Genomic DNA, 24,613 nt, shown 5'->3' with positions numbered 1-24,613 from the left:
TCTTGATTGTTCGTGCGAGGTGGCAGGTTGCGATCTGACTTGCAAACAATTTGGTTGTCACAAGGAGCATGGGAAGGATTTGTTGCAGAGGGTTTACGAAGATCTTGGGAGATGGCTCGAAGAGGATTGGACCCTAAGATGATTGCGAAAATCCATGATATAGTGGAGAGGAATTTTTCTAAGATGATTTCTTGGTTGGATGCTAGATTGGCTAATCAAGCTAAGAAGGTCAAGGTGGAAGAGGTTGGTTTTGTTGATCAGATTGTGGAGTCTGATGCAGAACCTGCAGAGCAACTAGAGGTTGTTGCTGAGGATATTCCTAACCTTGCTGATGTTGGGATGGAGATTGGTTTTCATGATCAGCTGGTTGAGTCTGACATGGAGACTGTAGAGCATTTGGTCGTGGATGATCTAGTTGATGTTGGTGGTGACTTGAATGTTGCAGAGCACTTGGTCATGGATGATCTGATTGTTGGAGGTGAGTTATGTATCACAGAGCATCTTGTTGTGAGTAATGAGGTTGCTGGTGTTGAGAGTGTGGCATGTGTTGATGGAGATTTGCATGTAGCTACTAATGTGGAGTTTGTTATTGCTGGTATGGACTCACTAGTTGTTGATGTGAATGGGAGTTTGCTAATGAAGCATTATGTTTAGTTTGTTCTTGGGAGTGAGCATGTTGATTGGATGGTTGAGATTCAGGTGTTTGATAGAGTAATGCAGATGTGGAAGATTTGCATGTTGGTTATTGTCCCTGTTGAGGTGGAAGCCTTTGGTGAAGATGAAGATGGCTGTAGATTTTTCTTTTGGTGTCAAAGTGTGGGACACACTTTTCTATCTACCGGGGGAGTCTGATGCAGGAGCATCTTGCATGGAAAAATTATTGAAAAAAAAAATTTGAAAAAAAAAAAAGTTGAAAAAAAGGAAAAAAAAAAAAAAAAAATTGTGGAGGAGAGAGAAAGTGACGAAAATTAGAGGAGAAATAATAAAAAAAATAAAAAAAGGGAAAAAGGAGAAAAGAAAGGAAAAGAGGATTTCTATTTTCGAGGTGCATAGGTGGCATAATAGAAAAAAATAAAATAAAATAAATAGTTGTCATTCCATTTATCGAGGTGTGTGGGAAGAATTCTAGAAAGTTATGAATATTGTAGAAAGTTTTGGAAAGGTGAAAGTTGTGGAAGGTGAAGCTTGGAAAGCTTGGAAAGTTTCAAGGTGTGGAAGAGAAGGAGGAAGTGAAGAGTGAGTTTTTCTGAGTCTGTGGACAGAGCGCCGAATGTGAGGCAGTTTACAGCAGGATTGTGATGGACTTGTGAGTGTGTAGACAGAGCGCCGAATGTGAGGCAGTTTACACTTGGATCTGGATAAGGTTGGAGAAGAGCTAGTGGCTGCGGTTTAGAAACAAGGACGTTGCTTGGTGGCTTGAGAGCACAAGTTGAGATCTTGGAGGTTTCTACCAGAGTGTGGATCTGGACGAGCTTGGGTTTGGATTGGATCTTGAGAGATCTTGTTGCATTCTTGGTTGTGAGTTGGTAAGGGTAGTGTGGCTCGTCATCAAGTGGTATGAGAGCGTACCTTCGTAAGTGGTATTAGAGCGTATCTACATTACCCCTAGTGCTGAGAGCTGTTTACATACTGCCAAAAAATGCCACCTATAAGCTGAAAAATGAAGCAAATTGCTGATGTCCAAGATAAAAGAAGCTACCAGATGTGTCTGACCACCTAGTCACCAGACCTCATAAAAAGCCTTGATTTTTTTGACTAGAAATAACATTCACTAGTCCTTTCCATTGTAAAGATTTTGCTAGGGAAAGGATTAGTGCTGATAAGGTAGAATTATGAATTTGATTGGGATCTTGAAGATGATTCCAATTTCCAAATTTTTGTAAGCCCTTTTATTGATCAACAACATTCTAGTATAATAAGACAATCTGGTGAAACAATCTTCAAGCTGGCAATAAAATGTACCATCCAGTTTCTGAAATGGTGAGCAAAGGGGTAACTCTAAAAAGACCAAAAGAGTCCAGACATTTCTTAGACTTTTTTCCACCTGCTAATCACTATTGATCAGCTTCTATACAAATTTTTGAGATCCTGCATTGAGAATCTAATTGAAGACCCAAGACAATGAAGTGGTCATCTATTTCGTTTTTTGTTCCATTCATGAACTTCATAGAAGTTGCACTAATCATGGGCCTTAAGCAATCTCGAATGATACATCCAGTCCCTAAACTACCTAAATTCTTTTAACCACTCTATGAAAATTGATCTTAAAAAACCTGGCATAAGAGGAACCCACTTCACCAAAGCTCTTAATAATTGGTTGCACCTTATCTTTAGAACCCCCATTAACGAGGGACACAAAATCAACTCACTAGTAAGCAGAAAGAGTGTAGGGTATAATAAAGCATTAATGTGATTAAAGATAGTTAGTTTGGGTTTGGGCAGTTAGGTAGCGAGAGGATGTGTTGGTTGGTCCCCCTAACCAACTGACCTCTATTTAAGAACATTGGAACATGAATGATGGATTTGTTTTTTGGAATCAATAAGAATACTGGTTTTCCTCGCCAATATTGATATTCTTGTTATTGGTAATGAATATTTATGTTGATGTTAGTACAATTGAGTACATGCTTTATTATTCTGTTTGGTAGCCATTCTACAAAGAGTTTATTGTATTGCCTTCTGCTTATATTTCTTGGAAAGCTGATTGAGTTTTCATCAAACACTTGGGCTGTTCTATTTGTACACAATGTTTAGTTCTATTATTTTGACAAGTTTGTTTGGGTGACATTCTTCATCTCAGCTTTTTATTCAATTGTAATGATGGTCAGATGAACTAATTGATATATCCTGGATTTGTGTGAAGTTGTGAAAAGATCGGTGAATTATTCTTGTATCATTGTTGATGTGGATCCCAGATTAAATAAAATCCTTAGGTTGGATGTTTTTCCCATAATGAACGAATAAATCTGGATGGCTAAAACATTCCCCTCACTGTACTCATCTATCCATGTTATTCTCAAATTTCTTTTTGTTGAAAATCCTTACAGCTCACAGGTTTTTTGGGCACAAATTTTAGAGGACTTTAAACTTAAGTTTCTTTCTTTGTATGGTTTCGTTCTATACATCCAACATACTTTTTTGTTAGTGGTGAGCAACAATATTGATTATTTAAATATGAAATGAAGGGATTTTTTTTTCTATTTTATTTGTTGGACATTCACATGCTTGCTATCAGTTTGGTTTATCCTTCTTTGAATAATGTCTTCTTCAATGGTAGATTTTATTTTTATAAAAATTGAGAACGCCCCATATCTATATATAAGGGGTTCCCTACCTGCAAAATATAAGGACAAACAATAACATAAGCCGAAGTCAAAAAGACAACTTGAAAACAAAAATGGGTGGAGATTGCCAACACCCAACAAAACGCTTCATGACCCTGAAGCCAGAAACCAAATACCTATTATCCCTTCATTCATAATGGACACCAAAAGAACAGCAGTCAACAAAACTCCAGAAACACTCCAGTGGCCAGCTACAAAGGCCTTATTTTCCCCCAGTCCATCATTTCCTCACGAAATTGTCTGTAGGCTTAGTTGTTCAGTGTAGAAGTAGACTTCAGGAAATATCTTCGCTTGCCTTTTGGTCCTATGCACAAATTTGCCAGAAAGCATTCGATTCATTTGGTTACAGGTCACCTACTTCCGTCATACCCTTCTATCATGTGTCAGCTTTAATCCCAACATGACTTTTTGTTTTTTTCCCATATCTGAGAAGTGTGTCTGGAGCACTTGGACCTCTTGTTGTAACTCTTTACCAATCGCATTAATGCCTTGAGCCCCTGTTGTCTTGCTGGTCTGAACACCGGAGCTGACACAAATGGTAGTGAAGGGATAAATTCATGGTAATTTGGGAGGACATCTTCAAAATCAAAATCCTAATGGAAGCATCGGACACCTCTTGCTTTATCCTAGAAACAAATTCCTACCTCAACATAGCTTTTGACTTAGGGGGACCTTGTGCTTGCAATCTTGCCTCTCTTGGCACAAGTTCACGAAACCTAAAGCTGCTAGAAAGTGGCAACAGGAATTTCATGCCAAACTACTATATGAAACAATGCATTTATGGTGAGGATCCTTGCTATTCTTCCCATTCTTGTGATGTGCCATGACAAAACCATAGAGGGCATGAAACAGACCCACTTTGTGATTACAGCATATCTAGCCTGATAGAATGCTTCCCCACATTTATGACACCCAACTAAACTTACCTCCTTTTCAGATATGCAGCTAGAACATGACAAATAAATAAGGATACACTTTTGTGAACTCTAGTCGATCACTCAAATCTAAAACATTAATATGAACATTAATGGTGAGATTTTTTGGATTGAACTCCTTGCAACCTTATAACACCCACAAGCCCATACATGCTCTGTATGATCCAAGGCTATATATTAGTGCATATACCAAATTCTAATAAGATACTACTAATCTGCCAGGAAAAAGCCCATTCCACAAATTTTCTACACTCCTCAACCTTCTGTGCGAATTCTCTGCTCTTTGTAACTGTTCGAAGAAGCCATCATCATTTATTTGTACCATGTTTAGCTGATCAGATTACTCGGTATGCATATATTGACAATATTTTCTAGTCACCAGTTTTGAGTGAGATTTTGTGAAAGCACGAGCAGTGGAAATTTCAAACTGTAATCTCTTCTTGGTGTACTTTTTCATCCCTTCCTGCAATATCTGTAACTCAATATTGATGGAATGAGGAATTACACCTTTAATTGTTTGCTAAATGTTGAGCCTTTACTAATTTGCAAAATTCATAAGCCCATATTTATAGTTATTTCCAATAATTGTTAAAGTTTTGATGAGATGTTGAGGACATTGATTCGTTCTTCTTTTATGGTCTTTTGCCTTTGCATGTTACCTTTTTCAAGCATCAAATATGCTAAATAATTTCAGATCATTTAGCATGGTAGTAAATTTACATTCAAGATCAGTTCAACTGTACAAGCTACTTCCATGATGCAGGGATCCTGCCCAGTGGTTAAGAACATTTTGCTACTGGATTCAGAAGGCAAACGAGTAGCAGTGAAGTATTATACTGATGATTGGGACACCCTTTCTAGCAGACTAGCATTTGAGAAGTCAGTTTTTACGAAAACTCAACGATCTAATGCTCGTGCAGAAGGTTGTTTACATTTCTTTAATTTTTATGTGGTTGCTATTTCTGTTTCCTGATTGATGGTGTTTTCCTACCTTTTTTGTCTTAATATTAGTGTCTAGTTTATGTTTTATGTGGCAATTATTTTGTTCTAGGACATGCGAGTTGAGGGCATTAAACTAGGTTCATAACAGTCAGATATTATAGCGAAAGGCTAGATTTTAATATTCTGAATCTAATTGATCAACTTCTCTTCAAAACAGAAAGTATTTATAATGAAAAGCGGTTGCAGTTAATCAAGCTAAATAATTCTTGTTTGTAGTCTTTATTATGATAATAGATAGTTTCTATTATCTCTGTTTATTATCTAATGGTTATCTATTATAATCTTCTATAAATATTAGAATGTTTCTAATATTTAGTTTTTTGTTTCTATGATAGAATGTTTCTTAAGGAAATATTGTTCAGCCTCTTGAATAAATTGACCTCTCGGTCTCTATTAATATCAAGCAAATATTTTCCAACTACTTCGTCATATGGTATCAAGCCAATACTCTAATTTTTTTCAAAAATAATTATAATTTCTTTGTTGAAATTATCTGCCTTTTTTTTTGACATCATTCACATACATATTTGCTTCCAACTCTCTTTATAATCTGACTAGGATTTCTGTTTTGAGAGATTTGAAACTGCCGACTTCTGGTTCGGTTCTGCAAGCCATTTCTGTCTAGAGCTGTCTGTTTTTTCTGCACATTTCCGCCATTTTTTGCAGCAGGGCCATTTTTATTCAAAACCCTAATTTTCTATACCAGTTCAAAAATTCTTTTACAGATTCTTGGTGAGTTTTTTGAGATCTAAATTGGTTGTCATTTGTTTTTCTAGGTGCCTCGTTTTTGGTGCCTTGACTTTCAAGCCAGCCGATCCAAAAATTAACAACATATTCTTTTTGGATTTTTTGAGCTCTCTTTTGGGTCACCCTTCAAATTTTCTGGGTCTCTACTATTTGAGGGTTGCATGTAATTGCATGTTTGTTGCATGTGCTGCTTTACCATGCAAAGTCTCGTGTTTTGCCTCCCTTAAAAATTCTGGTGGGTTTTCATAATTTCTTTCCTCAAAAAAAATAAAATTTGATGGGTATTCATTTTTTTCCCTCAAAAGAATTTCTTATGGGTTTCTATAAATTTTCTTTTAAAATTTTTTGATTTTGTAATTCACAAAGTTGTGTGGGATTCCTCTCTTGGGTTTGTAATTTTTTCCTCAAAAATTATCTATTGGGTTTTACCATTTTTTCTTAAAAAAATGAAGCTTGTATTGTCAGGTTTTGATTTTTTTTCACTTCAAAAACCATGTTGGGTTTTGATTGATTTTTCACCTAAAAAATCAAGGCTTTTTGCGGTTTGTTTTGGAGCACTATGCTCATCTGCAAAGTTTTGGAGCATTACCCAAAGTAACATCAGCAGTCTTCTCAGTAGACATCTTCTGCTCCAGATTTAGAAGGCTCTTGGAAGAAGAACATTCAATGCAACTATTGCCACAAGTTTGGGCACATGAAGGTTGAATGTGGGAAGTGCTTAGCTGCCCTATCTAAGCAATCTGGTTTGCAACCCACAGTGTATAGTGTAGAGCCCTTTGAGTAAATAGAATCTGCCTTTACACTTTTTGACAACTTAGTGCTCTGGATAGATTAACCATTAAGAGAGTGTATTATGATAATAAATAGTTTCTATTATCTCTGTTCAGTATCTAATTGTTATCTATTGTAATCTTTTGTAAATATTAGAATGTTTCTAATATTTAGTTTTCGGTTTTTAGAATAGAATGTTTCTATTCTTTACAATTGTTTCTTAAGAAAACATCGTTCAGCATCTTGTATAAATTGACCTCTTGGTCTCTGTTAATATCAAGTAAATATTTTCCAATTACTTCATAATAGTCTTAACTATGTCTGAAGAAAAAAGTGTAATCAATTCTTCACTATCAACTTAATGTGTTTCATGAAATATTCCAGTTGGCCCTATCTATTTAGGATTCAGGACAACATGCACTTGATAGATTTTTATGTTACTTCTTTCTTATGAAATATGAGTGGATGTGATTAAATTATCTAAGGTCTTTCCTTGTAGATCATCCCATTTAAGTGCAATTCTCCTCTGCTTCAACTACAATCAGTTCTCTTTAACAAGATTTAATGATCATCATTATTATTATTATGGTCCTTAGGTTAAAATTCTTTGCAAATGGTAGATTCCTTTGCCATAATAATCCTTGGGTTGACAGGGACAGTCTAGAACAAGTCACAATGATTAAGAATGTCCAAGGATAAAGAAACTTGAAGTGTACTTTTGTAATATCCCACACTAGGATAGTGTCTCAAATCTGATTTGTGTTTTCAATCTTGGTTGTTTTTGTCCAACACTTCAAACTACTTAAGCTGGTTTCACCAATAATCTGATTTTTAATATATTTTAATGAGATTGACTTGAAATAGCAATGCAATATCATTCAATTTGCTCAATTTTGAACATTATTTTGTCAAACATTTGGCAAACATGCTACAATACATAAGATCAAACTTTCTGCGCAACATCACATTAATATCTCCCTTATTGTTTATTGTGGAAATGAATTACATTCATTCATCAACTAAGATAATGAGGAGTAAACTTATTGCAGTTAGATAAGGCTGTAATAATAATGCAGCTCTGAATTTATTCTCTCGGAATGGTTTCTGTTTTATCTATCGGCACTGAAAAAACCTCGAAATGTGCCTGCCCAAACACCCACATCAACCCTTCATATACTCACGCAGCTTCTAGAATCCATGCGGCTGGCCTGTGTGATTTATCTGCTGGTCTTGATAGCTGCGATTTTGTATTCCTACTTTATTCTTAACCTCTGCAAACTCAATATGTTGCAAATACAACTCAGAGTTCACGAAATTCAATTCCAGCTGAGCACAAACATAATCTGTGGATGAGATTATTGTTAACACAATTCACCTGGCATTTAACAGGCTCAAAGTACTTTAAAAATCTGCAAGAATTTCCAGTTCTTCAGATCAATTTTCTGAAACACTTGGCTCTCAGCCTGAAGCAAGGTAATAAGGAAAAAGCAAGCATCAAGAATGAATTAATCTTTGTTTTGAATGAATTTATAATCTCCAAATCAGCTGGAAGCTGCAAGTTCACTCTCTACACAACTTAAAAAATCATGTGTTTTTTTTGCAAAGTTTGAAACACAATAATTTATTATATTTCCCTCCATTAGATGCACAACAAAATAATATAAAGTATATCTTAATAAACACTTATGTCTCCCTTTAAATTGGCACTTTATATTATTAGTTCCTGCCGTTGGCAGGATAGCATTGCATTCGTTTAGTGTAATAGATCAATTAGTTTAACCAATAACATTCGAGTTATTTTCAACCATATAAATTTCTCCTATAGTTTATAAATTATATATATTTAACAAATATTAAAAAACTAATTATCTACTTTACCATTGGCTATTGGCAATAAAGGTAAGGAAAAAATTCAGATTTATTAACAAAAAAATACTAAATATTAGAAGCCGCTGCAGCGACCGCCGCGCTTGACACCTCCCCCCCTGGACCTGCTCTGCATCAACATGGATGTGAAATCTAAGCAACCTCTTGCCTTCTGACATTGAATTTAACACATAAAACATAATTTATAAGCAGGGGATGTAGTTTATATGCTTCTACCACAGAACTTATGAACAAATTATGAAACCAAATAGAAAGCTTTTTTTTTTCTCTGAAGTAAAATTTATTATATAGAAAATTAGGCCTGGAATACATACATGGTACAAATCATTTATCCACTGAATTTTCTGAGAAGACCCCTTATTTCCTTAAAAGACTAAACAATACACAAAATTCTTGTTTATACAACTAACTGTAGTGTCCTGTCAAAACCAGATAATCGATAGTAATATTCACCACATAAGGTCATGCGGAGATCAAAATTAGACAAACCATGCATAAAAAATAATAGGGTCAATTCAATCCATACTAAATAAAACATTTAATATTAAACAACAAATTGATTTGCTTATCAACAGTTTCAAAATTGCAACAGAAAAATTCAAATTTGCTCAGCATTGACTACAATACCAATTGAAATATTATAGATATTACTCTACAACATTGACTGCACTGGCATCTTTGGTGGCTTCTCATACACTCACAATTTCCTGCTCACTAATTCATGGATGTAAAAAAAGGTCAAATTGATCTACCAACCTAAGATAATTGCTTGAAAGATATAGAGAGAATCACAAACTTCAGGTTCATGAACGTGCATGTAAATAATTGAGTGTCTCTTTGATTAGCAACTCATCAAACAGCAAATATGTTATGCTGTAAGGCAATTTCAAGCAGTTATTTTTACCAAGTCTCCTGAATCCAGAAAGTTGTGCCTGCAGACAAAAATTCTAAACAAAAAAATCTTCAGTAAGAATGACTTTTCAGCATGCTTAAAATACAATTTGTGCTAAAAGTATACTTGTCAAATGTGAGAAAGTACAAAGCTCTATCAACCAAAATGGAAATGAGAGCAAAAAATGAGATTCACTTGTTCCACAAACATTACATAAGTGAACAATACAAAAAGGACTTCGTAGTAACATTTTCTCACTATCTTCTGTGAGATAAGCTTCACTGGAGTCTAGAATCTAATGTTTCTTTACCTTGATATCAGAGAAAACTTGCAAGGACTAGGCCTTCCATTTATGCTCTTGAAGGAGTTGCAAGAAAAGGATTAGGAACAAAAGTCTTTGCTTTAAGGCTTCCAATGACCTCATGAACATATTTCATTGGGGGGAATTAGATAGAAGGGGGAGAGGAGGGATGATAAAGAAATAGCCTATCGAAATGAAGTAATCGGTATTTAATTGACATGCTTCAAGCAGCATCATTAATCTGTCAATATGCATTAATTTTACTAAATTTAAATCAGATATAGCTAGTGAAGCAGAAAACAGGGAAGCCCCATAAGTGACATTACAAATTTTAAAGCAAGTATGGACCATGGCAGAACTTCAAATGGCAACAGGAATTCATTATTCACATTAAAGGAACTAGGGGACTTGTTCCTTCTGCAGTATCAAAATTACTTGATTCAGTCACACTTCTACTCTGCAACTTCTGTGAAAGCAAGGCTCAAGATATCGTGAAACTCAAGATGTAAGTACATTAGATGCTCTAGTTAATAGTTTTTCATTTAGAGAAGCCATAAAATCTATTTGCCAAACTGCCAAAGCTATTTGGGCAGGCATTGGAAACACAAATGAGCTTATAAATAATGCACAATAAAAACAATTTCTAAACATGCCCTCAGATTAACCCTTGTTGATTTTGAGGATCACTGCAAATGTACTTGTATTGCATATGAGATATATATTTTTGAAATGCAGATCCAAATGCGTATAAATAGGAGTAGAAGAGACATGTCTCTACATTAATCAATATTTGTTATTGTAAGTAAATTGTCATTAGATATTATCAGTGTTACGGGACTCGGACTTGCCTCTGACTCGGAAAGTCAAAATCCGATTCGGACTCGGACTCGCCTCTGACTTGGAAAGTCAAAATCCGATTCGGACTCGGACTCGGCGACCCGACCTGGTAAGGACTCGAAAAATTGAAAAACTCATGAAATTCAATTTTTTTAAAGGATTTTAAGATTGTTTCATGCATCTTTTAGTCAATTAACATCAAATACACAATAATTGAGATAAATAGAAGCTACTTAATACACATACACAATTTTGCATAGATCACATAAGTATAATAGTGAATTTTTGAAGGAAAAAAACTGAATAACACAATATAAAGTTATAAACTATAAAGTAATAAACATAGTGTCACTCCAGTGTCAAAGACTCAAATGTCTACAATATTCATGGATTACAAAATCTATGGTATCAAATTCAAATGTTCAAAACATATATCAAAATAATAACTAGAGCCATCCTCTCTCCCTGTGTCTGAGGCTAAGCCTGAACTTCATCCTCATCCTCCTCCTCCTCCTCATCATCATCCTCCTCCTCCTCACACACATAATCCTCGTCATCAGCTTGAGATCCATCACTCTTAGCCTCAGGGTCCTCCACTCTGTCTCCTCGTGCTCTAGCCTCCTCAATTGCCATCACTACTGCCTCAGCCTCCCGATCCACCTAATCTACACACTCCACATCTTCATCACTGAAGATAGAATCATCCACCCTTGTGTTCCACTCTGCATGAGGATCAACATTCTCTAATACAATTGGTGTTGTATCGGTGCCAAGGATCTATCTATGGCGAAGGCGAAGGTTGTAGTGAACAAAGACAAGATCATTTAATTTTTTCACTGCCAACCTATTGCGCTTCTTTGAGTGTATGTGCTAAAACAAGACTCTAATTACGTTCGCATCTTGATGCACTAGATGGCTAGCTCAAGATGCGAATCACAATCTTCTGTAAATTTGACACCTTTGTGCCAAACATTTCCCACCATGCATCTGAAACAAGAAATTTTTGAATCATATCAATAACTTTGAATTTTATCAAATTAAGATGGTAATAGAATTACTACTAGAAATTAGGATGTAGAATCAAATATTTTTAGTGTTTACCAAGCATCAATGCTGTCCTATTTTTCTTGCACAACTCTCGTACAAATAAGTCCCCTTGAGCTTTCTTAAATAGCTCAATCTCACGGACTATATCTGTGCTAATTGCTGAATCAAGTGACATTCTCTCTACAACATCGTAGAGGCTGCTCCACACTTCATCATCAGCCTTGAAATGTGGGCTGAATTGGTATGCTAGATTAAGGAAGTAGGCCGCTGCATGTATAGGCCTGTGAAGTAGATTGTGCCAACGTCTATCAATGACATCCGATATAGGCCCATACCTATCTCAATCCCCTGCAAAAAGAGAGCGAATGGCCTTCTTCACTGTATCCATGCCCTCATAAATGTAGCCCATTGAGGGCTTCTCTCCATCAACAGTTCGTAGGAGAACAATAAGCGGCTTTACAAACTGCAATCATTATGAAAGTTGGAAAATAAATAATTAGCTTTAAGTTTTTTCTTTAAAAAATGAACAATAATTTATAACATAATTTCATAAACAAAATAAAGTTGAAATGAGAACAAAAAGGAAAATTATTGTCACAATATTAGCAATTGGTGTCCAAAAAGAAGGCTCGTCAAAAACATGATCAGCTGCAACAATCCCTGCAGTGGTTTTTGCATATAATGATGCAAGCCACTCTTCACTAACAAACATGTGTCTCAAACCTCCCTTTGAATCAAGTAATGATTTCAATGTGAGAAAGTTGGTTGCAAATCTAGTGACCTCTGAACGAGACAACTCTTTTTGCTCATTGTGTTTCCTCATGAGGTTGAGGACCCATGTATGATTATATATGAATTTGCATACACTCCTTCGCTTTATAACTGTTTTGATCCAAGGGAGTTTACCAAGATCCTCTAACATGAGGTCAATGTGGTGCAGGAGCATCTTGCATGGGAAAATTATTGGAAAAAAAAAACAAAAAAAAAAAAAAAAAAAGGAGAAAATTTTTGGAGGAGAGAGAAAGTGACGAAAATTAGAGGAGAAATAATAAAAAATAAAAAAAGGGAAAAAAGAGAAAAGAAAGGAAAAGGTGATTTCTATTTTCGAGGTGCATAGGTGGCATAATAGAAAAAAATAAAAAATAAATGGTTGTCATTCCATTTATCGAGGTGAGTGGGTAGAATTCTAGAAAGTTATGAATATTGTAGAAAGTTTTGGAAGTTGTAGAAGGTTGTGGAAGTTGTAGAAGGTTGTGGAGGAATTCTAGAAGGTTGTGGATAAGTCATGCATGGGGTGGTAAGTGCCTATTTAAGCAAGGCATATGAGCATTTCTAAATCAAGCTCAAGGGGAAGCTTGAGGAGTAGAAGCTCGAGAAGAAGGTGAAAGCTCAAGGAGAAGCTTGAGAAGTGGAAGCTCAAGGAGTAGCTTGGAAAGGTGAAAGTTGAGTAGTGGAAGCTTGGAAAGCTTGGAAGTTGTGAGAGAGAAGAAGGAAGTGAAGAGTGAGTTTTCCTGAGTCTGTAGACAGAGCGCCAAATGTGAGGCAGTTTACACTTGGATCTTGGATAAGGTTGGAGAAGAGCTAGTGGCTGCGGTTTAGAAACAAGGAGGTTGCTTGGTGGCTTGCGAGCACAAGTTGAGATCTCAGAGGTTTCTACCAGAGTGTGGATCTGGACTAGCTTGGGTTTGGATTGGATCTTGAGAGATCTTGGAGAAATGTTATTGTAATTACTATTGAATTTTCAAGTATAATAAAATTGTCTTCATATTGTTGCATTCTTGGTTCTGAGTGGTGTGGCCCTTCATCAGTGGTATCAGAGCGGACCCTATCAAGTGGTATCAGAGCAGGAGATCCTGAGTGTACAAGCAGATCGCCGAAGTGTGAGGCAGTTTGTACCAGGACCTTGGTTGGGCAAAGTTTATCAGAGCTTGTGGATTGCAAATCCGTTGTCTTAGACTTGTGATGTGGTTCTTGATTGTTTGTGCGAGGTGGCAGGTTGCGATCTGACTTGCAAACAATTTGGTTGTCACAAGGAGTGTGGGAAGGATTTGTTGCAGAGGGTTTATGAAGATCTTGGGAGATGGCTCCAAGAGGATTGGACCCTAAGATGATTGTGAAAATCCATGATATAGTGGAGAGGAATTTTTCTAAGATGTTTGCTCGGTTGGATGCTAAAGCTAAGAAGGTCAATGTGGAAGAGGATGGTTTTGCTGATTAGTTTGTGGAGTCTGATGCAGAACCTGTAGAGCAACTAGAGGTTGTTGCTGAGGATATTCCTAACCTTGCTAATGTTGGGATGGAGGTTGGTTTTCATGATCAATTGGTTGAATCTGACATGGAGATTATGGAGCACTTGGAGGTGGATGATCTAGTTGTTGGAGGTGAGTTATGTATTGCAGAGCATCTTGTTGTGAGCAATGAGGTTGTTGATTTTGAGAGTTTGGCATGTATTGATGGAGATCTACATGTTGGTGCTGATATGAAGTTTGTTGTTGCTGATGCGGGGTTTGTTGCTGCTGGTGTGGATTCACTAGTTGTTGATGTGAATGGGAGTTTGCTAATGAAGCATTATGTTCAGTTGGTTCTTGTGCATGAGCTTGTTGATTGGATGGTTGAGATGTTGGTGTGAAAGATTTGCATGGTGGTTTTGTTGTCCCTGTTGAGGTGGAAACTTTTAGTGAAGATGAAGATGGTGGTAGATCTTTCTTTTGTGGAGTCAAAGTGTGGGACACACTTTTCTATCTACTGGGGGAGTCTGATGTAGGAGCATCTTGCATGGGAAAATTATTGGAAAAAAAAAAAAAAAAAAAAAAAAGAGAAAAAATTTTTGGAGGAGAGAGAAAGTGACGAAAATTAGAGGAGAAATAATAAAAAATAAAAAAAGGGAAAAAGGAGAAAAGAAAGGAAAAGGTGATTTCTATTTTCGAGGTGCATAGGTGGCATAATAGAAAAAAATAAAAAAATAAATGGTTGTCATTCCATTTATCGAGGTGAGTGGGTAGAATTCTAGAAAGTTATGAATATTGTAGAAAGTTTTGGAAGTTGTAGAAGGTTGTGGAAGTTGTAGAAGGTTGTGGAGGAATTCTAGAAGGTTGTGGATAAGTCATGCATGGGGTGGTAAGTGCCTATTTAAGCAAGGCATATGAGCATTTCTAAATCAAGCTCAAGGGGAAGCTTGAGGAGTAGAAGCTTGAGAAGAAGGTGAAAGCTCAAGGAGAAGCTCGAGAAGTGGAAGCTCAAGGAGTAGCTTGGAAAGGTGAAAGTTGAGTAGTGGAAGCTTGGAAAGCTTGGAAAGCTTGGAAGTTGTGAGAGAGAAGGAGGAAGTGAAGAGTGAGTTTTCCTGAGTCTGTAGACAGAGCGCCGAATGTGAGGCAGTTTACACTTGGATCTTGGATAAGGTTGGAGAAGAGCTAGTGGCTACGGTTTAGAAACAAGGAGGTTGCTTGGTGGCTTGCAAGCACAAGTTGAGATCTCAGAGGTTTCTACCAGAGTGTGGATCTGGACTAGCTTGGGTTTGGATTGGATCTTGAGAGATCTTGGAGAAATGTTATTGTAATTACTATTGGATTTTCAAGTATAATAAAATTGTCTTCATATTGTTGCATTCTTGGTTCTGAGTGGTGTGGCCCTTCATCAGTGGTATCAGAGCGGACCCTATCACAATGCAGTGAGCAGCACAAGGGGTCCAAAATAAGTGAGGGTGTCTCTCCATAAGAAGCTTTCCTGCAGCAACATAATTTGCTGCATTATCAGTAACTATTTGCACCACATTCTCCTCACCCACATCCTTTATCACTTCATCCATTATCCCACAAAGATATTCAACATTCTTTGTTTTTCCTGAGGCATCAATTGATTTAAAAAAAACTGTGGCACCTGAAGAAAAAGAAACAAATTAGTATAATGATTAATGATGAATCATAATTTATAAATTTAATCACTTAAGAACAAGTTTTACTTCTAAATTTTTAATGTCTAAGACTCTAAGTACAATTACAGTTTACCTGATGAGGAGACAAGAAAGTTGAGGAGTGTTCTACTCCTATCAATCCAACCATTAGTCATGATGGTGCAACCCTTTTTCTTCTACACCTCACGCTGCTCCATGATTTCAACTTGTACATCAGCCACCCTTTGGTTCAAAATAAGGCCTCTTAGCTCTTAAGCACTAGGGGCTTTGAACCTCGAACCACAAACAACAACAACATCGATTCCAATTCGCCAATAAGGGGACCTAAAACAAATAGAATAAAATTTAAAGTTAAACAAATTAGTATATTATAAATAAATTTGAAAACAAAATACAAATTAAAATAAACAAAATAAACATATTATTGAAAGTTGAAACTTTGAAAGCAAGAGAAGACTTCAATTTAAATTTACATAAATAAGTACCTTGCTGCATTGAATGAAATGTTGTTGTAGATGAAGAAGTCCCCAAGTGCCAATTTTGCATAATCATGTTTATCCTTGTTCCAACCCATGCCCTTAAGTGATGGCTGTGCACTTGGAGCCGTGTGTGGAGCAAACATGAAATCAAGTGTCGATCTTTGCTTACGAATGCAAGGCCCAATGGTCACACTCGTAGAAGCAGTGGCATCCGTAGGTGGAGTAGGGGATAATGGAAAGCGAAAACTAGAAGACCCTTGATGGGCTCCAGCTAGTTGTGCCATTTCTTCATGTTGCTTCTTTTTCAATTCTTTTTTCTCCATTTTTTCCTCTAGAAGAGTTTGCATGTCTCGCATAACATCTTGGGGTACATCTTTGCATTTTTTAGCATCACGTCCAGGTATATTTGCTAGGTGATACTTCAATTTATTTATTCGTCCCCCATTATATACTACACCACAATGCCAACATGTAACAACTCCCTTTTTGTGCCTCGAGATGGCATGTTTCGAAGCCCTATCCCTTGCTACTACACTTGGGTCTGCATTAAGGTTAAATAGAGGCCTAGTTCCACTTCTCTCACCTTGAAGTTGAGACATTATGTCAAATTTCAATGGGTTACTGTTTGCTGCTAGCCTACTGCAATATGAATGTAAACAAAATGAGAAGTAAAAAAATAGTAGACTAGTAGTAGAGAGTAAAGAGTCCAAACAAATTTAAACAAAATGAGAAGTAAAAATACTAAAAAATACGAATGTAAAAGTTTAAAACATAGTACAAAACAACACAAAGAAATGCAACAACTTGTAGCTTACCTCTTCAAATTTGCACAAACAATGGAAATGCAAGTTTGTAGAAACCTCTTCCAAATGCTCCCTTAAGCTCCTCTCAATGTTTTAATGCAAGCTAGAAAGATGGACAAACCATTAGCAATCAATACGGGAGAGCAAACCGGTTTGCTGATTTCTCTTTTAAAATCCCAATATTCTTCTCTAACTCTTTCCTCTCTCTCTTGTGAGCACAAGCAAATGGTGGAATGACCTTTTTAGGTCAATAACATGTTATAAAAATTGAAAAAGTTAAATTAAACAAAGCGTTTTTTGTTTTTTTTGCCCTTTTCTCACTTGCCTGTCGGCAAAAGTCCATGCCTTGGGACTCGGCAAGTTCGGTGAGTCCATGGACTCAACGAGTCCGAGTGGACTTTGCCAGGACTCGGCTGAGTCCGAGTCTAGAGGCAGATTGCTTCGGAAACATAGACTCTGCCTCGGACTTGCAGAGTCCTGGTGTGACTTGGCAAGTCCCGTAACGTTGGATATTATTACGAATTATATATATATATATATATATATATATATATATATATATATATATATATATATATATGACAACTAATCAACTGTATTAATGCTTAAACATTAACCATAGGGGATCGAGTCTAGAACAAATCAATCCAATTGAAGCTACAACATCAACACTCCATGTTAGCTAGGGAGGATAAACACATGACCATATGCTACCTCAATATAATATAAGAATATCGTTGATATGAAGATATTCAATATTTTGATATCACATTTGATATCATGAGAATTTTCCTCCATAATATCAATTTGCATTACATAAAAATGTTTATAAGGTATGTGCACACGCATTCTAATAATGCTTACCATATGAATAGCCATGGTCTGTTTAAGGAACTTAATCCACCATGCAAGTAATTGTAACAAACGGATTTTCATAACAAAATAAAGGTGATCTAAAAAGAGTTTTCCTCAACTAATTATTGAAACAAAATATATTGAATTTCTTTTCATGAGACATTGACTACTTTTAACTGCCAACGATTAACTGAGATAACAAAACTCAATTGAAATAACTATAACAATGATCAACTGAAATAACTATAATAATGACTAACTAAAATAGCTATAATAATGATCAACTGAAATAACTGTAACAATGATCAACTGTAATAATTGTAATGACGATCAACTGATATAACTGAAATAACGATTTACTATCTTTCCTTGCATACAAGTAAAGTAAATGCATAACATGAAATATAAAGAACATACGAGAAGTATCTGGTGAGTCCTTAATTGGTTGTGCAAGCCTCGACTTTCGGTAAGAGAAGAAACATTCGCTTAGGCTTAACCTCCTAACCTCAGACCGTATTCATCTCCACACAATCTATTGAATAGAAAGGCCCTCCCTAGCCCCTCTCTAGCTCGGTATCAAGTTTGGGATACTTTTACTCCAACCACTTGATCATTTTGGTGTTTAGATTGTTTGCGTAGTGATGGACGAACATGTCTGAATAACTAATACTACTAACATCAAGTGATCATAGATGGAAAATATGCCTTTAATGACCTTGGCCAAGGTTTTTTGATGGGTTCAATGACCCAATCACCACCGCTCGACTTGACAACAGGGAAACAATAGTATGAAGAAGTATGAGCTATTAAATGAAATTAATTTAGAATTGTTATGTCATGTCTGACTTTTATTTCTATGTTATTGCAGATTCCATCTCACCTCTTCACCTTTTCCATGACTATACAACCGGTGAGTCCTAGGTGTTCAAATCTCAGAGCAATCAGCCTTGTCTATTGATCCTCAATTGATATAAGAATATTATATGTTTTCAGCTTATCAGATTTTGTTATCTGAGAAATGTAACTTTAAGACTTGTAGAATAAATATCATTTGATTTTGACTTCCAATAGCATAATAAAGATATGATATCATGTCATGGATACTTGGCTTTTACTCATCATAAATAGTTCTATCCTAAAGAGGGACTAACCGATGATATTTTAAACAAAGATGATTTGCATCATAATCTGGTACAGTATTGTACTGCTATAGTATTCAAAATGCAGTAATATTTGATAATAAAACATATTACAATGCCTGAGATATGGACAACCACATAACCTAGTAAAATCTGGAAATAAAATGGAGTCTCGCTAGACACTATCAATGAGCCCCACTCTTCACGGAAGAAACTCTGAATGCAGACTTAGCATGGTTGCTAATCTTATGCTTCAGCAAGGAAATATATGATGAATTGCTAATTCACGGCTAGGAAATAAGCAGAGGGAATTTGGTTGTAAAATGCAGAGATATGCCGTGTGATATATGTAGAGGTATCGGGTGATATGTGAAGAAAATATCGGGTGATATGTTCATGCTCATGGTCTCTCTCGACTTCATAATATAAGAAAGTATTTGAAGTCTCTTTGGCTTCCAAGAAGCCATAACTCATAAAGACGAGACTTGGCTATTGATCGCCAATAAAATATGCCAAATGTGCATTTCGGTTTTTAGCAAGAAATTGAATAAATATGGAAAACGATTTGAAGGTTATAAATCGAGGATCATTATAATATATATCTATCTACTTGCACGTAGATGTACTTATGAGGTGGTATCATATTATTTATTTAAAAAAAATAATATTATAGTGTCACTTTTATTCTTATATCTATGTGCACGTACATAGGTATACATTATAATGATGTGGAAAAATCAATCAAAAACTATGAGATACGCATTATTTTTAATTAAAATAATCAATATTTTAAATATTTATTCAATAGCTCATGCGGTCCATCGATTGTATCTTGATGTTCAAGTCGCTAGGTCCTTACCAAGGCAATTAAAGGTCATACCTGTCAACTTTAGAAGTGGACTAAACTAGTATCCCATTCCGTTGATCCCGTTTAGCAATGCTTCTCCCCTTCATCTTCTCCTGCAGTCACTCGTGCAATATTTCCACGATAATAACAAGCTCCATAATAATTCCATAATAACATTTAATATTGATAAAGAATTTAATTATTAACCATAATTTCAAAATCAACTGCTAATCATTACATGACAAATAATGGATAACGACCATTTTCATTAAACAGTTAACATAATGAATACAACGGATATATTTAACTATCCTCTTCACATGATTATGAAAGAAAATCCATTCAATCTAACAGCTATAAATAAATTTAAAATTAGGTCAAAATTGGGATGTAACATACCCTCCCCCTTAAGTTTTCTCATTGTCCACGATGAATATCACAACAAAACTTAAAACAATATCTATTCAAATCATTTTAAGAAAATAAAAGTCCAAGCTCTAGCCTTGGAGAAAAGATGAGGGTATTTTTGAAAAATTTCGTGATAATCTTTTCAGGTAGCATTATCCTTTGCATTTTGATTTGACTGGACCTTGCATTGAGTCACCTCTCAATTTCATAAACGTAGCTTACCCACCTCGAGTATTCTGAGTGGTTCTATTTGCATCACCCCTAGTTCTCGCACCTGTAATAAGTTCTAATCAATTATAGAATCATGATGAGTGATGTATTTCTTAAGGTATGACACATGAAAGACGTTATGCATCCTTGCAAGAGTTGGTGGTAGGGCAATTCTGTAGGCTATTGGGTTCATAATTTCCAATATTTTAAAGGGTTTCACATACCTTGGGACTAATTTAGCATTCTTACCAAACTTGATGGTACTTTTCTGAGGTTTTACTCTTAATAGCACCTTTTCTCCACTGAGAATCCTCTAGGTGTTCTTTTCGCATGTGCATAACTTTTTTGTCTATCATTGGCTTCTTTCAATCTTTGACGAATTTAGATTATCTATTCTTCCATTTCCTTAAGCATTTCGGTTCCAACAATAATTCTAACCTCCAATCGGTTCCAACTCACAGGGGTTCTACATTTTAGGCCATATAGAGCCTCAAAGGGGGCCATTTAAATGGTGGATTGATAGGAATTGTTATAAGCAAATTCTACCAAGGGTAAATACGTTTCCCACTGGTATTGCCGATCCATACAGTAAACTCTTAAAAGATCTTCTAAAACCAGGTTTACTCTTTCTGTTTGACCATCAGTCTCGGGATGATAAGATGAATTGATGTTTAGTTTAGTCCCTAATGCTGAAAATAATGTTTGCCAAAATCTGGAAGTTATCCTAGCATCCCTATCTGAAATAATTTTCTGTGGAACTCCATGTAATCTGAAAATCTCCTCTATGAATCTATGAGCTATTTTTGGTGCTCCATCAGTTAGATTTCCTAGTATAAAGTGAGCAATTTTTGTCAATCTATCTACTACTACTAGAATGGTGTCGTGTCTATTTCGTATCATAGGTAACCCTTGTACAAAATCCATGGAAATTATCTGCTATTTCCATTTTGGTACCTCATTTGGGTGCAAAAGGTCAGCTGGGTAACGATGTTCTGCTTTTACTTTTTGGCATTCCAGGCATCCTGCCACAAATTATGTTATTTCCCTTTTCATTCCTCTCCAAAAAATATAGAGGTTTTATATTTGATAACATTTTAGTCACTCTAGGGTGTCTTGAATATGAAGCTGAATGTGATTCTTCCAGAATCATTCTTTGATGTTTAGTTTTGTTGGGTATATAAATCCTGTCATGATATCTTAACAATCCATCCTCTTCTATCCTAAATTTTGAATACCTGAGATCCTATGGGTCTCTGATGAGAGCTTGGCTAATCTCTGCATAAAATTCATTGTGCTCTAGATGTTGTAAAATTTGATCCTTTAATTTGAAATTTATATTAGCTATAGCAGATATGTGTCTCCTTTTGCTTAAGACATCTGCCACTTTGTTTTCCTTGCCCTTGATGTAATTTATGTCAAACTCATAGTCTGCTAGAAATTCCGGCCATCTCCTTTGTCTAGCATTAAGGTTGGGTTGAGTAATAATGTATTTTAGACCGTGGTGGTTGGATCGAAAATCAAAAGGTTTTCCAATCAAGTAATGTCTCTATATTTGGAGAGCATGTATAATAGTTGCTAATTCTAGATCACGAGAGGCGTACTTTTTCTCGTAATTCTTCAATTTCCTATACTTGTATGCAATCACCTGCTCATCTTGCATTAGCACACCCCCTACTCTGTCCCCTGATGCATCAGTTATGATGACAAATTTCTTTTGTGGGTCAGGTACTCTTAATATGGGTGCTGTAATTAACTTTTCTTTCAAACATTCAAAAGCTGATTGACATTTTTCAGTCATACAAACTTCTTTCCCTTTCTTTGAAGTGATGTGATTGGATAAGCTATCTTGGAAAAATTTCTGACAAACTTCCTATAGAACCCTGCTAATCCCATGCAACTTCTAACTTCTATCACATTTTTAGGTATAGGCCATTCCGTAATTGCCTTGATTTTTGATGGATCTACAACTATTCCCTGAGCTGATATAATGTTTCTTAAACATTGGATTTCCTTTTGATAGAAAGCGCACTTAGACAATTTTCTGTATAATTTATGTTCTCTCAGCCTTTGTAAGACTTTTTCCAGATGCTCTTGATGTTCTTTCTCATTCTTCGAATAGATTAGGATGTCATCTATAAAGACCAGTACAAACTTATCTAGACAATTTTGGAATATGCTATTCATTAAGTTCATGAAAGCTGCTAGAGCATTGGTTAACCCAAAAGGTAACACTGTGAATTCATAATGCCCATACCTAGTTCTAAATGTAGTTTTGTGAATATCCTCATCTCTAATACGAAGCTGGTGATATCCTGACCTCAAATCAATTTTTGAAAATACTGTAGCGCCTTTCATTTGATCAAAGAGGTCGTCAACTTTAGGAAGTGGGTACTGGTTCTTGATAGTAACCTTATTGAGCATTTTGTAATCTATGCATAATCTCATAGTTTCATGCCTCTTCCTAACAAACAATAATGGGGTTCCCTATGCTGAAACATTGGGCCAAATCAGTTTCTTATTTAACATATCTTGCAATTGTATTTGCAACTCCATTAATTTTGTGGTGGTCATTTGATAAGGTGCTTGAGAGATGGGTTCTGCTCTTGGTAACAAATCTATGGTAAAATAAAAGACTCGAGATGGAGGTAAACCCGGGAGTTCTTCGGTAAACACATCTTGATAATTCTTTAGATAGGGATGCTTTTCTTTGAAAGTTTCCTTTAATATTTCTCTGATTTTCACATCTTCAAAAATGTGGTCATCTCCATATGTGGTATTTATAGGATCTCTCATATCTTCAACTCTTACTATAAAAATCTCGCAACCTTTTCTTACACGTTTCTTGAGTTGCATGATAGATATCTATTTTGATTTAATTTCATGAATAATCCCTTTAATGCTTGCAGGTTTGCCTTGGTCATTCAAACAATCTACTAGCAAGACAATCGACCTTGGCCTTATGCTTACTGAGTCAATTGATTCCTATAATAATATTGTAAGACCCAAGAAGTGCTACATACAAATTTAATTCATTGGAGAAATTTGGAAAATCAACTTGAGCCTCAAACAAACACTACTCTACCTTAGCCCTTGACTGGTCTGCATAATCGACTGTCCATGGTTTTGCCATAAATCTAGATCTCTTTGGAAATCTACTTAATAGTTTAGGTGATATAAAACATTCAGAAGCTCTAGTATCAATTAAAATAGAAACGGGGTTCTCGTAGATCTTACTCGGAGTTTCGATCGGGCCTATCTGTTGTTCTACTTGTCTATTGTCAAGGGCTGTGTGGATCCTTTGTTGATAAACATGCTATTGTTGTGGATAGGGTGGTCGGTGTAGCTGATTGGTGTTGGTTTTGACAGGGCATTTATTAGCATAATGATCTCCACAATTGAAACATCCTGAAGGTGGCCCCTTCTTTTCACTGCCCTTATTATTCTTACTTGTACTAAAATTACTTTTAAAACCCTTGATTCCATTCCTTTTTGATTTTGGTTTGTTAAATTTATAATCCTATCCAGTATCTGTACTTCCTGTATTCTAGTTTGTTTTTCTTATATTATCCTGGATGGAGTCATCTCTTTTGATTTTATATTCCTGTCGGACAGCCTTCTATAGAGCTTCTTCCATGGTTCGAGGATTGAGAACATCAACTTCTCCTCCTATTCTATTATTCAGATCCATGATGAATTTCCTCACTTTCAGATTCCTATCTTGTTGGTATGGTGGTACATACTTAAGTAATCGGGTAAATTTCTCCCAATACTTGTGTACAGTCATATATCTTTCCTTAAGATTTTGGAAATCCAACAACTTTTGGTCATAAAAGGTTTAGGGTAACCAATGGTTCCTAAAAATGTTTACAAATGTTTCTCAGGTAATCTCAGTGGTTTTAATGTTCAGCTCAACCTTGGTGTTTCCCCACCATGTAGCAACTTCTCCAGTAAAGTGGTATATTCCCTAAACTGCTTTTGAGATTTCTGAAAAGTTCATAATTTCAAAATACTGTTCCATTTTGGTTAACTAGGTCTCTGCATCCTCTTTGGATTCATAACCAACAAATTTCGGTGGTTTGATCTTCTTAATATTTGCGGACAGATCACTCACTATTTCTTGTTTCTTTTGTTTTTCAGTTTCAGTGGGTGAAGCTTGTAAGGTTTCCTTGTTGTGTTCAAAGACTTCTATCTCCATTCTG

General features: G+C 35.8%; 1 protein-coding gene across 3 annotated transcripts in view; it reads left to right on the top strand.

The window, feature by feature from the left end:
• LOC149570665 (coatomer subunit zeta-1-like) overlaps window positions 1–24,613 on the top strand; it is a 146,268-nt gene that overhangs the window by 3,197 nt on the left and 118,458 nt on the right. For 2 of the 3 annotated variants that reach the window (XM_089823210.1, XM_089823209.1), the window contains exon 2: window positions 5,043–5,202. In XM_089823210.1, coding sequence (XP_089679336.1) covers window positions 5,043–5,202 — 160 coding nt within the window. Of the gene's footprint in view, window positions 1–5,033; window positions 5,203–24,613 lie in introns of those variants that run through there. The other variant, XM_089823208.1, reaches the window with a different exon arrangement.

The sequence above is a fragment of the Cupressus sempervirens genome, chromosome 3 (genome assembly GCF_028749045.1).
Source record: "Cupressus sempervirens isolate cs-2001-9-10 chromosome 3, ASM2874904v1, whole genome shotgun sequence".
Taxonomy (NCBI): domain Eukaryota; kingdom Viridiplantae; phylum Streptophyta; class Pinopsida; order Cupressales; family Cupressaceae; genus Cupressus; species Cupressus sempervirens.
The sequence above is the reverse complement of the archived record's forward strand: the minus strand, read 5'-3'. Positions and strand labels throughout refer to the sequence as shown.